Consider the following 18,326-nt stretch of genomic DNA (forward strand, 5'->3'; position numbering starts at 1 on the left):
AATCTACTGTTTGAAAGGGAAGGGAGTTGCACCAAATGGATCTAACAGTTGTTGCTCTGTTTGCTGGCTTTGTTGGGGGGTTACACTGTGTAACATCAGTTCTGTGAAAGGCACTGCACCAAAGTCATCCATAATGACATTGTTACTGCTGTGATAAGATCCCAGTAGTGAGCTCTGTCTTGGTCTTGCAGCTAGAGTGATCTGATTATCTCAACGGTTGTCTGCAAAAGCCTGTGGTTGTGGCTGCCATAAGTCTTGAGGGTGAAAAGTTTTGGCTCCAAAGGGGTCAACCATGCTATCATCTGCTTGCAACAGGGAAAGGTCTTTTCCATCAGACAATGAAACGCTTATGTTCTCCTTTGAGTCTGATATAGAAAAGAGCTCACTGCTACTCTGTGAATCACAGCGGAGTCCTTTTTTGTGCCTGAGTACTTTCTCAGGTGTACAGTAACTGGGCTTAGAAGTTGTTTTTGTGCTTGACGATGTGCAATAGTAACGCTTCCCATTGTTGTTCGACATCTCCTGTTTTGTCCGTCTTTGATGAGTGGATAATTTCTGTAGATTGCGTTGTTGTTTCACTTTGTGCTGTGTCTGGCTTTCTGCTATCTCTTCAAATTGTACCAGCCCAAAGAGGTCCTCTCTGTTATGTAACCCTTCTTCAGGTCCAGGATCTGGTTGAAATGTTGGACACCTAAAAATGTCAACATGTCCTGAGGAAAGTGGGGAGGTGCACTGGCCTAACTTCTTATTGAAAGGTGCTTTAGAGAATACATCATTTTCATCCTGATGCCTTCTATGGAAACATCCTGATGTCTGCAATGTAGGACCCTCCAAACTGTTTCCTTCTGAATCAGATTTTTTGTCATGAATAGCAAAAAATGGAACAGCGCCAAAAGTATCAAGTTGCTGATTGGAAGGTAATTCCATCAAGCTATTTTGTATGTTATGTGAACTGGTAAACTGATTATTTTCTTCCCTATTAAAACACACAATATTTTTTTATGTCTGCTGTTTAGTTTTACAGTAGAATTTTTAATCTTTTTAAAGTCGTAGTCAGAATCTGAACCGTGCTTATGTTCCTCTTGTTCTTCATCAGAATCCATTAATAGAGGTATTTGCCCATCATTTTCTGGTTCTGTATCATCATCATTGAATATTTCTTGCTCACCATGTAAGGTTTCTTCATTATCCTGATACTCTTCTTCACTGCTTTTTTGGGGAAGGAGAATCAGATTCAAAATCACTCTCAGATTCTGTTCTTTCTGTTGTAGCTGGCATGTGGGAAGAAGAGTTTTCTTGCACTTTCTGACTTGAACTCATATCTTTAGAACTCTGAGTTTGCTTCTCATCTTCACATAGCACACTAGAATGTTTGGTTTTGTTACAGTTTATTTTCGAAGATATTTTCCAAAGAAAACCTGTAAGTGACAAGAAACAATATTAAAAAATACACACACAGAACACAACAACCAAATGTCACACATCAGCAGTTTACTCAAGGTTATATACCAGCTTCAAAAGAAGTCTATGCAGAATAATTTTGCATCTGACTTTTCATTTCACACGATTATTGTTATGCGTGGCCCAGGATAGCACCGGGGGATGAACCCACGATGCAGAGACGGTAGCGGACTCACGAGGTAGCAGGTATAAGTAGGACAGTCCAATGCAAACAAAACAGTTCAGGGCCAGAGGCAGGAAACCGTAGTCAGGATAAGCCGGGGTCAGGGCAGGAAGAACGTGATCCAAGTCGAAAGAACGATAGCCAAAGGTCGGTACACAGAGGTCAAGAATAAAATAGCACAATACACAGGAACCCAGAGCACAAAGACAACGAGACTCTTTGAACGGGCAATACACAATGGGACATGCAGGTTTAAATAGAAATAGGGGCGGGAGGAGGCGTTGCGGACTGGTGTGGGACCGCGACGGATGAGATAGGTGTAACAATTATAATGCTTAGTGAATAACACTGTAGTTCAGAAATTAGGCAAATATTTTATCATGTGAACATTAAAACTAACAGATGGGGGTCTAAACACTAAAGAGGGGGTTATCAAACAAACTGATATTACTATGAGGCAAACCTGGGGTCAAATCATTGTTATTCCCTTGCCGTTATACAATGTACTGTGCATTGTATTTTTTTCCATTTCCGCAGAGACAGTGTTCTGTGTTTGTGGTCACTCACTTCATGTTGGTCAACTAAGGTAATCACCCTACTTCACAGAAATGTGTATTGGCTGTAAAGGATTCACATGAAAATGCAGGCGCATTACCTAAAACTACATACATACAAAGACCTGTAGTTGAATAGTTCACGGATAAATATTTACAATGGGTAGGTTCTGATCATCTTAGAAAAAACATGAAGGTTTAAGTCTAATGACATCTTCTTTCAATCATTTCCCCCTCTACATGGACAGATTTAGAACCGCTGTGTTCTAATGAAATTATGTTTTTACTGGATTTGATTTGGGATTTTGTGGAAAAAGCTGATGTGTGTCAATAAACATCAGTTGATTACATGTTTTCTACTTTGCTGCTTTATTCTTATTCATGCTTTATTATTTCAGTGTGCTTTAAGAGTTTTTGGCTTACAGACACAACATAAAGTTGATTTGAACTTAATATTACAATCAGGATTATAAAATTGCATTGCTTATATTTTCCCAAGGTACATATTAAAAGCTGATGTGTTGGTCTTTCCAAATCCAAAGCTTTACAGTAGGCTTGATAACACCAGATAAACCCCAGTTTCTCTGTTTAGACATGAAAATGTTTTAGAAACCCACCTTGCATAAGTACCATCAGAAAAGTTATTTTAACGGCTTCTTTTTAGTATTTGCTCATTGGCCTAAGAAGACTTTGTAATGTAACTGAGGAGAAGGGAGATTTCAGGAAGGGTAATTGATTAGATAATGCTATACCTCCCATAGATCTCATCTCATCATATGATGAACTTTTAAATACAGTATATACAAAACACAAACACAAGCTATAGGTAGCTTCAATAAAGTTATTTGAATTGAAAGCTGGGCATCAACAGTCTCCCCTTAATGTTGGACTCTGTTACAAAGGCTTTTAAATTTATAAATTATAGCTATAAAATGTTTTTTTCTTATGTAAGAGATACTTTGTTAATGATATATATATATATATATATATATATATATATATATAATTATATATATTTATATATCTATATAGCACAATATATTTTTTGTATCTGTTTACAGATGGTATCAAACAGTTACATATGAAACAGATTCTAAACCACCCACAGAAGTGCTTCACATTGATCATATACATACCTGGGAACTTCTAAACTCCGGCTACTCTGGGTCCTGTGACGTTGGTGGGAGTTCTCACTGATGTCAGTGGGTGGTCCCACTATTTAACTATCTATTTAAACTGTTTATTGGGGGAGGGCTGGCACCTTCTGGCCCAGGGTACAGATAAAGCCAAGTGGCCTCATGGGCCTCACACGCACTGGCGCATATATTCACAAACTCTCACACTTACAAACTCACATTAACACACCTCTCCTAACCTTTCACTTACTCACCGCATTACCTCACACACACAGTATTCTTTCGTTTACATTTGTTTTATCTAACACTGCATTGGATGACCCCACTGTGTTTTTGCCTCCCCTGATAAAGATCAGACAGGCCCTTTATTAAGAATTCTAGATTGTCCTGAGAGGCAATTGCCCTGGGCCAGACTGCCCCCCGCTGCTTGTAAAGAAAGCAGATCTTTTTTAAAGAGCACAATTCTTTATTAATAACCACACTTCATTAATATACACCATCATACTCCAAACATCATTTTAAACTTTTATGCCTCCAATTAAAAATTATTTAACTAAGTAAACTTTTTTTCCCTCAGTGTTCTTAATTGCCCTTATTTATATACTTGTTTAATGGAAGGTTTATGAGGTTACTAAATATAGATTATTATACTACCTACCACAGGGAACCACCTATTTTTAAAAAAGTATATTAAAGTCAAATCAGACAACATCTGCTAACAACGAAGAGCCAACATTTCTTTGGTTCCAATCAAGCCTGCATCCTCTGCAGGGCAAATGCTCATCACTTCTTCAGAAAAGGGGAACATATATATATATATATATATATATATATATATATATATAACCATATAAAAACATTCCAGTTTTCAAGAAGATGGTAAGATGTTCTTTTTTTCTTCCTGCCAACATCTGGTTGCCTCTGTCTTGGTCGCGGTGCCGGCATTTCATCCTGAGCGCCGGAATATGATGTCATATTCCAGCGCTTAGCAGTGAAGCAGCGAGCACCGTGGCAGAGCAGCAAGACAGAGGCCTTGCACTCCCACCGCAGGACTTCTACAAGGTAAGTGAACTTCAAAGGGGGGAGAGGGTAGATAGTGAGAAGGAGGAAGAGAGGGTAGATAGTGAGGAGGGGTAGATAGTGAGGAGGGGGAGAGGCGGGGAGAGAAGGTAGACAGGGAGTGAGAAGGGGTAGATAGGGAGAAGGGAGTGAGAAGGGGTAGATAGGGAGAAGGGGTAGATAGGGAGAAGGGAGGGAGAGTGAGTAGATGAATACTTTCAGTGTTGAGTTTACATGTGATTTTCAGTTGATCTATACCTGCAATGCTGGGTTTGTGTGTTCTGTTGATCTATACCTGCAATGCTATGTTTCCATACATTATTTATGTATACCTGCAAATACAGGGTTTTTTTGTAAATATATTTTTATTCAGTTTTCAAAATGGAAAGGGAGGTACCGTATTTGCTCGATTATAAGACAAGGTTTTTTCCAGAGCAAATGCTGTCTGACTATGAGACTGAGATCCAGCGCTGCAGGGGACCTGGATCCTCCTGTCCCCCCCCCCCAAAGTTACCCGTGCTTCTGAGTCCCTGGTGTGTAGCCGGGGCAGCGTGTAGACGTCTACGCAATTTGCGTAGACAACTTCCGCTGCAGCCTGAAGGAGGTGCGGTTAGCAGTGGGGGTTAAATTGGCGATAGAACAGCGATTAAATACAGGGTTTTTATGTCTTATTCAGTTGCACATGCTGTTTCCATGTGTTGTTTATTTGATCTACACAGAAAGAAAGGTTGGAATGCAGCACTCAGTAATGAGATGGTGCACGAGCCAGGGTACCACCAAGTCCTTCAATAAATCCAAAATAAAGAAGCAGAGGCTCAGCACTCAAATGATAAGGTGAGTTTATTTCACGCAGGCAATTATTTCCAAATGGACTCAATAGGGAATTGGATTTAATGCCATTTTTGTGAGCCTACGGCCATACCATCCTGAATACACCCAATCTTGACTGATCTTGGAAGCTAAACAAGGCTGGGCCTGGTTAGTATGTGGATGGGAGACTACTTGGAAGTACGGAGTGTCATAGGCTGTTAATTTGTGTGAAAGCCTTGCTCGAATATGAGATATTTAGGATGATTTTGAATCAAATTATTTTGGAAATATATACTTTTATATGATGACATTCTTATTTATTAACTTAACCATTATCCTTTATCTCTTTTAGATTCTGTTTATTTCAGCTCGGCTGATGGTTATTCCGGGACGCAGCTGGTCCTGTAGGTTTATTTAATGCTTCTTTGTAAATTTTGAGATTATGAAATATTTGACTGGTGCAGCTGCGTTGACAGACCGATCTTTAATATTGTATATTATCATACCACAATTTTGTTACAGTAATATTTCCAGGGCGGCACTTTTTTTTTTTAAAGCGAAAGAGAGAGAAAGGGGCGCAGAGTGGTTTTCGCTTACCAAGCTGTCGGTATCCGTTCGGCGCCCCTCTCTCTCTCCCCTGCGGCGAGTCTCCCTGTTCGGTCTCGGTGCCAGCTTGTAATGCTAAGTGCCGGAAGATTTCCGGCGCTCAGCATTACAAGCTGACACCGAGACCGAACAGGGAGACTCGCCGCAGGACTGCTGAAAGGTAAGTACAATGGGGGGGAGGGTAGATAATGGGGGGGGCAGGGGCGGAGGGAGAGGAAGGGTAGATGGGGGGCATTTTAAAATTCGCCCCAGGCAGCATTTTGCCTTGGGCCGGCCCTGAATATTTCTAGATCAAATGGTGTCTGTATTTGTAGTACAGTGTTGATTTTAAACTTGTGTACACTTTTTTGATATAATAGATATATATTTGTAGTATATTTATTACTTCACTTTCATTTTTATTCAGACTTTTAATATAATGATATTTATTTATATATACACATTGACTGGCTATCCTTGCACTGTCACTTTATATAGAGACTGGTCAGTTTGCACTGTCACTTTAAATTGTTATGTAGGATCGGGTGTGTCCGACCCCTTAATCACTTGTTTTTGCATAAATACTTGAGTATGTGCACTAATGTTTCTAAGGCTTGAGAAAGACCTGTGTCGAAACGTTGCCTGCGTGAAATAAACTCACCTTATCATTTGAGTGCTGAGCCTCTGCTTCTTTATTTTGGGTTTATTTGATCTATACCTGAACTACAAGGAGTAAGTAAAAAAAGAGCTATGGCTTAGTGAATGAGGGGGCTCTGCGTATGATTAAGGAGGGAGAGGACCTCTCAATGTCACGGTGCAGTCAGAAGGAGGAAAGACTGCACTGACTCTCACTATCTTCCCCTAACCTGCAGTCAGTGTGGCAAATTTTTTTGGTAGCGGAGGGGATGATTGCATGCTATGGATTGTGGAGCGGGCCCCAAGGAAATGCTTTGGTAGGGTCCACTTTTTTCACTATAACATATATTGGCAACAGGGTCTAATATTTATATATTGGCAGCAGGGTCTAATATTTATATATATATAGGCAGCAGGGACTAATATTTATATATATATCGGCAGCAGGGTATAATATTAATATATATCAGAAGCAGGGTCTAATATTTATATATATCGGCAGTAGGGTCTAATATTAAAGAATGAAAAATTACTGCCAGTTCAGCTATTATTTTTAAATCATATCTCATTCAAGGTCTTTACTTTAAAGAGATAAGTACATTGTATGTAGTTAAAAATGCATGTCTAACGCATATATATATATATAGTGTATATGTAGCATTTTATAATTGCCCCTGTCCCCCCATGTGCCTCCCTAAATATGAAAGCTGGAGATGCCACTGCCCATCACTTCATAACAATTTGCCACGTCAGGCAAAATGATTACTGTGACATGCTGTCTATTACTTTAAGGACAGCCGGTGAAGCAGCTGCTTAGCAGGGCTGGAGATTTACATCTCTGATATGTCTGTTTTGAAATTGACGAAAACTGGAAATTAAAAAATAATATTGTATTTGAGGTAAATATCTTAAAAATTCAAACCTCACATGTAGGTCAAGCATAAAAGCACATGGACTCAAATAGGATTTGAACTGTTTCCGCATGAAAGGTGGGAATTTTAAGCAACAACATTGACTTTTATAGTGGGATATTCGAGGTGGTGATGCCACAGTCACTGTATTCCACCACATCAAAGGCAAATGTGCGTGAATTTCAGAAACGGATTTTTTATTAACTTTCTTGTTTATTGAGTTCTGTCATCCAAGATGGTGGACGCATGCGTTCCACGATCCAAGACGGCGGACGCATCCGTTCCACTGGCGGATTTATGCGTTCCACCATCCAATTTATCTAATTAAAGGATAAACCAACACCTGTGTGCAAGTATCACCAGATCCTATAGGATCCTTTAGACCACAGCTCCTCCTCCTATCCCCCTGGAACGGAGGCATGCTTTGGATACCAGGAAGTATATAAACCCTCAGCACTATGCCTTCAGTGCTAGGTTATTGAGCCTTTGTGCAGAGATATCCCAGCATTATTACACCCGTTGCAAGTTTCTGGTCCCTGCTCCTGTTCCCACTCCCGATCCCCAAGTTTACTTGGCGTCTGACCTCGGCTATCCTTTTGACTTTGCTACCAGCCTTGACCTCGGTTCTGTCCTTGACTACGGCTTGTTTACTCCTCCTCTTGTGACGCTTTCGGAACTACCTGAACCCCTTTTTGGGTCCTTGCTATTGGGTTCCATCCTCAAATACCGCAAGGTTATCCTCCAGATGTGACAAGAGGTGATGGTTTGGGCTAGCGGTGCCTTTACGTCTACTAGCTGAGTCATTCACCATATGCCTGTATCTTCTCATAGATAGGGGATTCCTTTGATATGCTAAGTGACCACTACCCTTAGGCTAGGTTTCCATTTGGTTTTTTTTTTTCTAAAAACGCCCATAAAAACGCCAATAGCGCCACCTGTCGTTTTTTTTGTGAAAAACGGCTGCAGCCAGATGTTAGCTGTTCTTCAATAGGAAATCGCAAAATGCCATTTCCACTTTGCATTTTTCTGTTTGGCGTTTTTTCAGTCCTCTTTGGCGTTTTTCTGCTTTTTTGGGCTCTGTGGCAGTTTTTCAAAATCGCAGCATGTTCACACTCTGGCGTTTTTTGCAAGAAATCTTGGCGTTTTTTCTCCAATAGAAGTCTATGGGAGAGAAAAAACGCCATGAAAAAGCCATGTGGGTTTATTGCCTTGGCGTTTTTTATGGCGTATTTTCCACAGTTACAATGCAGAGGATGGACCCAGTATCTGTGTGTCCTACGAGAAATAGGCTGAAAACAGTTTCACACAAAACAAAGTCCTGGACTGGTTCATATTGAATTTTACACCATTTGGAACAAACATGCCATTACAAACAAACATACCCGACGCATCAACTGGATCCTGCGTGCCAAAAGCAACAGCAAACAATTTGCACCATCATTTGGGGCCAATCTTCCCAGAGGAGCAGGCATTCGGAATAAAGCATGCCTTACAAACCACAGAAAAGAGACAAAAGGGTCTACCAAGTAAATGACATCAGGAGAGGGCAGATACTTGCCATTTATCCTAATCCCTTTTAGCTGGGTGAAACTTCTAACTTGTAAAGGCTGGAAAAACTGCCTAAGGTCAAAAAAAGCAATTTCCACAGAAAGGCTAAAACGCCAGAAAAAACTCCAGAAAAAACGCCAAAACGCAGGTAAATGCAGTGGCAGTTTTCTTGGCAGTTTTCCTGGCGTTTTTCATCAAGAAAAAAACGCCGGACAAAAACCCAAGTGCAGTAAAAACCCAACTGCAGTAAAAGTGCAGTAATACTGCAGTAAACGTGCAGTATTGCAGTTTTTTCATGTCCAAAAAACTGCAGTATTACTTCAGAAAAAACTGCAGTAATTTTTCGTAAGGGTAGCGCTCAGGAAAACCATTTCTTCCAGGGTCATATCCAACACATCAATAATAACTCATAGATTCATAATCATACCTCCTTCTGTGCATATCTAGAACGGGGAAAGCACACCCTACAAAAAGAATACAAGCATGGCCAGTAATTGTGAATTTTCGTATTCAGTCATAAGTAGCAAGTGTGACATATCTATGGACTTCATAATATACAAGAAATTCATAAATGCATGAATTATTGCTGTGGCGAGCACAGGAGGGAGAATAAGATGAAAATTAGTTATTTTGATTGATATGGTTCCACCACACAAGGGGGAGGGCACTTATGGTTCCTATAGGTACACCTTCCCTCCGCATATACCACCTCTGGGCCGGCTTGGAAACATGAGATGAACTGGGAAAAAGTATAAATTTAATGAGAGGAAATTGGTCAGTGTGCTTACTAGGGGCCAAGATCTAATTTTGAGTAAGTCGCCATCTTTCCTTGCCGGAGCCCTACAGACAGAAAAACTGTTACTTTACCATTCAAGTGAGTAATTAGGTTTTCTGTAATTTCTCTTTTTTATTTTTATCTATTTGGTATAAATAATCTGTTTAGCATCTTTTTGTATGCACTGTGACTATTTTTTGTTCATAATTAATATTCCTTTAATAAGTTCTGCCGTTGTCTGGTAAAGAGTCACGTTTTTCGCTTGGGGGACCAAGGTACTTTATTTATAAATTGTCTTGGTGGTGGCAGCGTTATGATATTAGTTATATCATTATAGTTAATTGCAGGTGGTATTAAGGGTGGATATTTTTATTTGTATCACTGTTTCCGGTCCATGACAGACAGATAGTGAATTTTAACCCTTTTCCACCAGAACCAAGACACGCGCACGCTTGGGGTAGGGTGCGTTCGTGACACTGGCCAGGTCAGAAGGGCCCTTTCTAAACTATTTTAAACCGGCACAGGGAGACAGGAACGTAACATGACCCCACCATGAAACCGAGGCTGCCCACACAGTGCGGGAGCACCGGACTGAAAGCTGCAGGAGTGGTGAAAGGTAAGCAGGGGTGGGCAAGAGGTGGGATACATGTATATGTGTTTGTATGTATGTATGTATATGTGTGAGCATGGATGTACATTTGTGTGTGTATGTGAGCATGGATGTGTAATTTTGTATGTGAGTATGGGTGTATAAATGTTTGTGTGTGTGAGCATGGATGTGTAATTGTGTGTGGGCATGTATGTGTAAGTGGGGTGAGATGGAGTGTGCCTTAGAATTAATATGCATGTGTGTGTTAGTGAGTATGAGTAAGTATGTGTAATTTTTGTAAGTATGTTTCAATATGTGTGCCAGAGGGTATGTTGGAGGGGGGCAAGGGCCGATGATGGCAGAGACCAGTTGTTGAAGTTAGGGGGCCCCCCGGGGCAATTTTGGAACCAGGGCCAGTGGTTTCTAATTCCAGGCTTCCTGCCTAAATATATTTTAGTATAATTTTTTTCTAATTCCCTAAAGTAACTTTTAGTGGTATTGCACTGAAGATATATAAGATCTTAGGAAGTGCCTTTATTTTGAATGCTGCTATCTGCCCTAACCATGAGATTTCCTATTTTGACCACATACTGAGGTCAGATTTATTCTGGGCCCACTTTTTAAAGTAATTTAACTGGAAAGTTTCTTCAGTCAATCTTACTAATTTTATACCCAGATATTACATACAAAGTTTCCTTCAGTCTTATTATTATTTATTGTTTTGTGAAGCGCAGACAGTTTTTGTTTTTTGTATACATTGTTCAGCCAATACACTGTTTCTTGCTGCATGCTTACACCTGTTTGGTGGGCCTCGTATTACACATTTGTATTATTTGAGCCTGTGACTAGCTTAGCGCACCGACATTTTTTCTTTTCCCTGTTTGCACATATTTGAGGTTGTTGGCTCCTCATCAGTCTGGTTGCAGCTTGCTGTCCAGGGGTTAATGGGGAGGAGGTTTTATTGCACCTCCCCCAACACATTAATAAGGTTTTGGTAGCAGTATAAACTGCTTTGTGTGTCCACTATGTAGGAGGTGAGAGTAGGTTCTCACCCTATTGAGAGTGTGCCTTGACGTGGCGGGTGAGCTTAATTATGCTTTGGCCAATTCATATAACCAAAACCTCTCATTTATATTATGTTTATATATTTGTTGCCAACTTTATTAGGGTAAGAAGCACAGACAGTTTTTGTTTTTTATTTATTGTTTTAAATAGTGACATTAGATTCCATAGAGATGTACAATGGGAGAACATAACAAGTACCGTATTTATCGGCGTATAACACACACTTTTTAAACCTAAATACGAAGCTGAAACCCTACCTGCGTGTTATACGCCGATAAATCCTAGAGCCACACGATTTGCAGCGACGTCTCCCTCACTTCCGGTCCTGGGGAGGGTGCGTGTTATACGCCGGTGCGTGTTATACGCCGGCAAGTACGGTATATACTAGAGCCATAACATTATGACCACCAATATTGTGTAGGTACTCCTTTTGCCACCTAAACAGCCCTGACACGTCGAGGCATGGACTCCATTAGACCTCTGAAAGTGAGCTGTGGTATCTTGCACGAAGACATTAGCAACAGATCACTTAAGTCCTGTAAGTCGCGAGGTGGGGCCTCCATGGATCAGACTTGTTTATCCAGCACATCCCACAGATGCTCAACTGGATTGAGATCTGGGGAATTTGGAGGCCATGTCAACACATTGAACTGGTTTTTGTGTTCCTCAAACCATTCCTAAACCATTTTTCCTTTGCGGCATGGAGCATTATCCTGCTGAAAGAAGTCAATGCCTTCAGGGTGTACATGAAAGGGTGTACATGGTCTGCAACGATGCTTAGGTAGGTGGTACATGTCAAAGTAACATCCACATAAATGGCAGGACCAAAGGTTTCCCAGCACAACATTGCCCAAAGCATTACACTGCCTCTGCTGGCTTGCCTTCTTCGCAGAGCTCAGACTATTTTTCCAGTTTAACTTAAATCATTTGCCATTTGACTTTTTAATATTTGTGTCATTGGCAAAAATACATACCTTACCATCAAGACCTTCTCCAATATCACTAATGAAAATATTAAATAGAATGGTCCAAGCAGAGCCGGCCTTAGGTGTTCTGGCGCCCTGTGCGGACTACTCGTCTGGCGCCCCCCCCATCCCAAAAAAAGAAAGGAATCAAAACTTGTAACCAATCACTATATACTACGCCAAACATTGATGTGGTGTAGGCCTACCACTTCATTGTCTGGCTTAGTAGTAGGGATGCACCAAAACGAATTCTGGACTGAAACCAAAAGTGCAGCATTTACCTGGCCGAAACCGAATATGACCCCCCCACACACACACCATAACACATAACAAAACAATTAAATAACAATATTTATATATATATATATATATATATATATATATATATATATATATATATATATATGATTAACAGCAATCACATTCTTATCATGCCCGCAGATTCCAGGATGTACTCGTAGACTACTTGGCATGATAGGAGTATGATTGCCCTATGTACCCCGTCTCACTCCATTCTCCCTATCTACCCCCTCCTAACTATCTACCCTCTCCCTCTTTGAAGTTCACTTACCTTTCAGAAGTCCTGCGGTGAGGGTGCAAGGCCTCTGCCTCCCAGCTCTGCCACTGTATGGAACAGTATAGAGTGATGGGAGTTATGATGTACTTTAGAGCATAATTATATAATGAAAAATACATTGGAAATGGTACAGCATAACACCCATCACTCTCACACCCTTACCAATCCACACACATACACCAATACACACATATACACCAATCCACACATATACACCAATCCACACATATACACCAATCCACACACATACACCAATCCACACATATACACCAATCCACACATATACACCAATCCACACATATATACCAATCCACTCCACACATATACACCAATCCACACATATACACCAATCCACACATATACACCAATCCACTCCACACATATACACCAATCCACACACACATACCAATCCACACATATACACCAATCCACACATATACCAATCCACACATATATACCAATCCACACATATATACCAATCCACACATATACACCAATCCACACGCATACCAATCCACACACGTATACACCAATCCACACATATACACCAATCCACACATATATACCAATCCACACGCATACCAATCCACACATATACACCAATCCACACATATATACCAATCCACACATATACACCAATCCACACATATACACCAATCCACACATATATACCAATCCACACATATACACCAAACCACACATATACACCAATCCACACATATATACTAATCCACACATATACCAAACCACACACATATATACCAAACCACACATATATACTAATCCAATCCACTCTCACTGTCACTCTATGCTTTCCTACCTTTCCTCTTTCAGTTTCTTTGCCTCCTCTTCGCTCTTCTTCTTAGTTCTTCTGTCTTCTCTTCTTCCGGGTCAGAGGGCACGGAGACCGGTGGGCGCGGCTTCAGTGCTGTGCGCCGGGATCTGACAGCAAACCCCGGCGCACAGCAGCTGTTGCCGCGGGGATCACAAGGGAGCGGTATCGGAGGTCTGTTAAAGACCTCCGATACTGCTCCCTTGCGAGCCTGCTCCTCCAGCGGCGGACATTACTGTCTGTCTCTGGAGGGGTGCCGGGTGCCCCCATACTGGCGGCAGCGGACCCCGCGGCGACAGGGGCGTCGGACCGCGCTGCGGCGGACCCCGCGGCGGCAGTGGCGTCGGACCGCGCTGCGGAGGCGGCGGACCCCGGGGCGGTGCCCCCTGGAGTGTGGCGCCCTGTGCGGTCGCACAGGTCGCACACCCCAAAGGCCGGCCCTGGGTCCAAGTACAGATCCATGAGGAAGCCCCAGAGAGGGTTAATATATGTAGTAGTCCTAGAGTAAGCAGGCAGATCAGGAAATACACTTCAGTAAAGAACTTTGGTTTAGGGCACAATTTGCTAAATAGGGTGTTTCCCACAAACAGCAAGAATACAAAACCGATCACCGGATACATAGAGGATATACACGAGCAGGTAAGTAGACAAGCCAGGTTCATACACTGAGTTTGGAGGCAGACAAGCCAGGTTCATACACGGAGCTTGGAGGCAGACAAGCACGGTTCATACACGGAGCTGGGAGGCAGATAAGCTGGGTTCATATACGGTACAGGATAGGAGGTACAGAATCGTCAGACAAAGGAAGGTCAAAAACTAGCCAAAATCAATATGCTGCAAAGTAACTCCAAACAGGATACACAAAACAAAGACCACACCAGAGTATCAGGTTAATAAATCCAGCGCCTAATTGACAGACCCCTCCCTGGCCAATCACGTAATGGGAACACGCCCCCTGGCAATCCTTAACCCCTTAAGGACCGGGCTCGTTTTTTCTTTTTGTACCCTATGGGGCCGAGGCTGTTTTAATACTTTTGTGGTGCTTGTGTTCAGCTGTAATTTTCTCCTCACCCATTTAGTGTACCCACATAAGTTATATATTGTTTTTTTCAGGACAAGATGGGCTTTCTTCAGATATTTTGACTGTATCATCTTATTTACTATAACAAAAAATATGGTGAAAAATTGAAAAAAATACACATTTTATGACTTTTATTTGAAAAATCTTTTACTCACCTAAAAAAGCAAGTAAAAAAAACTAGCTAAATAGATTCTACTACTTGTCCTGAGTTTAGAAATACCCAATGTTTTTATGTTTTTTTTGCTGTTTTTTGTAAGTTATAGGGCAATAAGTACAAGCAGCGTTTTATGATTTCCAAACCTTTTTTAACAAATCTGGTCAGTCTGCCTCCATCTCCTCTTTGGAACATCTTTGAAGCCGGTTAACTCAATTTAACCCATTCAACCCACATATTTTTGAAAACTAGACACCCCAGGGTATTCCAAATGCTGTTATTTTAACCCTTTCCATGCACCAATTATACAACCACACTTTGTCAAATTTTGTAATAGTAATTTTTTTTTTTTCACACAAATTGTACTTTAGTTATAGATATACAGGTTCTGGTATATGTCACTGTCAAACAACAGCCCAATATGTGTTCAGGAACATCTCCTGAGTGCAGTGATACCCAACATGCATGGGTTTGTCGTGCTGTTTGAGATTTAAAATGCCACATTTGGGAAGTGCGCCTTTTTCTCCATTTTGGTCAGTACCTATGCCCTATCTTTGAGCTCGGCCACTCCAATTTACCCCATCAGCCATTTTTTTTATATTAGACACCCCCTGGGTATTTGAAGTGCTTTTATTTTAACTCTTTGTTGAGATTTTTGAGAAATTTTAGCACTTGCTCAAAATAATAAACTTTATTTTTTCATTTTATTTTATTTTTTTAATACTTTTTTTTATATTTTTTTACACATTTTGCTGGTACTGGATGGTTCATCTAGTGACATCACTGCATAATTATTTTTAAATGTTAGCACTTTTTTTTTATTATTTTTTTTCCATTGTTTTTAATTTTTTATTATTTTTTGAATATTTTAGTAATCAAATTGTGATTGGAAAAATGGGCTCCATTGACTTGCATGGTTGAATGCAGTACCTGCTGTATTCTGGAGACCGTCTAGCGAACTCTTTCATCTTTATTGTTTTTTTTCCCGGGCCGCCGCCATCTTGCTGATGGCGAAGAACACCGGCAGCTGCGGCTGTGACCGCTCTCCGGAGCGGTCACAGTCCATCCCAAGGTAAGTGTTTGGTGTCGCTGGATGCCTCCTGATCGAGGCATTCCAGCGACACCATTTAAGTTTAGGAGGCGATCGTTGATCGCCTCCTAAACTCTTTTAAAACGGGCGTCCGCCGCCATACAATGTATGGCGGCTGTTGACGCCCCGGGGAGGGGCCAGACATGGCTGCCGATGCCGATCTCGGCCTTGCTGAATGCCTCGACATCGAGGCATTACAGTAACGCCGTTTAAGCGAAGAAAGTGATCGTTGATCACTTTCTAAGCTTATTTAAAGGTCATTAAGGGGTTAAAGGAAGTGTCTGCTGCCTGAAGCCAGAGCCACGCAGAGAGCGCCTACCTGGCAGCCTGGTCACAGGAGTGGTATCCTCCCCATGCTGAGCAGAGGTAAGGGGTGGATGCCTGCGTGTGCCCAGGACCCGAGTGGCACATGGGACAATATTGATATATTATTCTAGTCTTGGCATAATCTCCCTGTAGTAAACCCATGTTGTTTCTGTTCTTGAAGTCCATGTGATTTTAGATGTTATCTTATCCTTTGATATAGTTCCATTAATTTCCTCACTACATTTGTAAGACTTACTGTTCAATAGTTGCTCGATTCCTCCCTACTAGCTTTCTTGTGAATCATCTGGGAGTACTCCTATTAACAATTGGCTAAATAAATCAGTTACTAGTTTTGCTAGTACACCAAGATCTTTTAATGTGGTCTTTAACTGTGGGCCCCATTAGGCTCCATCAGCTTATTTATCTTCACCTCAGACAGTTCATGTAGAACATCTTCCTCTATATCGGCTTTTTCCCTAATTGAGGCCCCTTTTCTTCATTTTCATCTGTAAAAGCTTAATGGCTTTGCTATCAGTGTCCTCTTCTCAGGTGATCTGGCTGAGACATGAGGGGTTAATTGATCTTTGCAATGCGATCCCTTCCTAGTTGCAGGTAAGTAAACTGGGACTGCTGTGTACGAACCTGCATTATATTCCCCCACTTGTCGGAGCACATGGACGATGTGGTTATCTGGCTCACCCGGAAACTGAATATTTTGTGGACTTTATCTATTGATTATTAAATTTAATTGACTTTATTATGAAAATAGCTTCACAGGTATGAAAATAAAAACCATCCATCACTCAGAAGTATTTATCTCTAATTCATTCTTCATCTGCCACATTTGCCAGCTTCCCTTCATTGGTTGATGCCAGAGGAGGCCCCTGCAGATGACCAATAGAGTTGCTTATACGAACCTTTAACTCCTGGTGCCTCCCCATGCCAAGTTTCGGCATCAGGAGTTAAAGGTCGGTACGAGCAACTCCATTTGCCGCTGGCACCGAGCTCCTCTGGCATCAACCAATGAAGCACAGCTGCCCTTCATTGGTTGATACCAATAGAGTCGTTCGTACAGACCTTTAACTCCTGGTGCCGCCCCAGGTCAAGTTTTGGAGTCAGGAGTTGAAGCTCTGTAGAGTCGCTCTTATGGACCTTTAACTCATGACACCTAAGTCATTAGTCTCCCCAGGCCAAGTTGCTCTGTGGTGTACCTTGCCCTGCCCTTTGCCACGGAGACTGAAATCCCTGTTCCTCCCAAGCCAAGTGTACATATCACGATGCTGAAATAGCAACGGGAAGTATCCGGGACAGATAACAGGATATGGAGATTTCTTGCAGCTAAGGATAGAAAAGGCAGGACAGAGCCAATGGAGTAGAAAAAGGTTCCAGAATCAGGAATACAGGTTACAGGGACAGGCTACACAAATGATCTGACATAAATAGGACAGGACACCCCTCTGCCGGGGCTCAGGACAAGACACCCCTCTACTGGGGCACAAGACAGGACAACAGAGTACAGGGCTGACAAGACTGACCAGGTTACACATGACAAGACTATACAGGAATAACAGGACTACACAGGACAGACTAGACAAGGACATGAATAGAACCCCTTTCTAAGATAACAAGATTGGAGATTCCATCACATATTATGGGGATAGCATGCTTAGCCCACTACTATGCCAAAGTACTCCAATATATTGGTGGGTCGTGTGGCGTTAAAGTCCTAACACTAAACCCTGCCTACTGAATTATTAATAAACAAACTAAACATTGAATTTAAACACATATCAGAAAGCAGGGCCGGACTGGGAATGAAAAGCAGCCATGGAAACATTTGGTGACAAGCCCCATATAGCTTATCTCGCGGTCGAGCTCTTATACCCACACGCACCCCTTATACATTCCCGAGTCACACTATTTGCCATACAAATAACTAAAACATTCTTTTTATCACATTATTTGTATTAAAATGCCAGAAAGCAAAAGTATTAAAAGGCCCTAATAAATCAAATACATTGGATATAAT

General features: G+C 41.4%; 2 protein-coding genes and 1 pseudogene across 2 annotated transcripts in view; 2 read left to right on the forward strand and 1 right to left on the reverse strand.

The window, feature by feature from the left end:
• Positions 1-18,326, forward strand: part of PAQR3 (progestin and adipoQ receptor family member 3) — a 288,454-nt gene that overhangs the window by 122,060 nt on the left and 148,068 nt on the right. The window lies entirely within an intron of this gene.
• BMP2K (BMP2 inducible kinase) overlaps positions 4-18,326 on the reverse strand; it is a 70,355-nt gene continuing 52,032 nt past the window's right edge. Inside the window, 3 exon segments of the mRNA XM_053465903.1 lie at positions 4-959; positions 962-1,214; positions 1,216-1,418. Of these exon segments, the coding sequence (XP_053321878.1) occupies positions 4-959; positions 962-1,214; positions 1,216-1,418 (1,412 nt within the window).
• On the forward strand, positions 5,282-5,400 carry LOC128468625 (uncharacterized; annotated as a pseudogene).

Source organism: Spea bombifrons, chromosome 1, assembly GCF_027358695.1.
Source record: "Spea bombifrons isolate aSpeBom1 chromosome 1, aSpeBom1.2.pri, whole genome shotgun sequence".
NCBI classification, from domain to species: Eukaryota; Metazoa; Chordata; class Amphibia; order Anura; family Pelobatidae; genus Spea; species Spea bombifrons.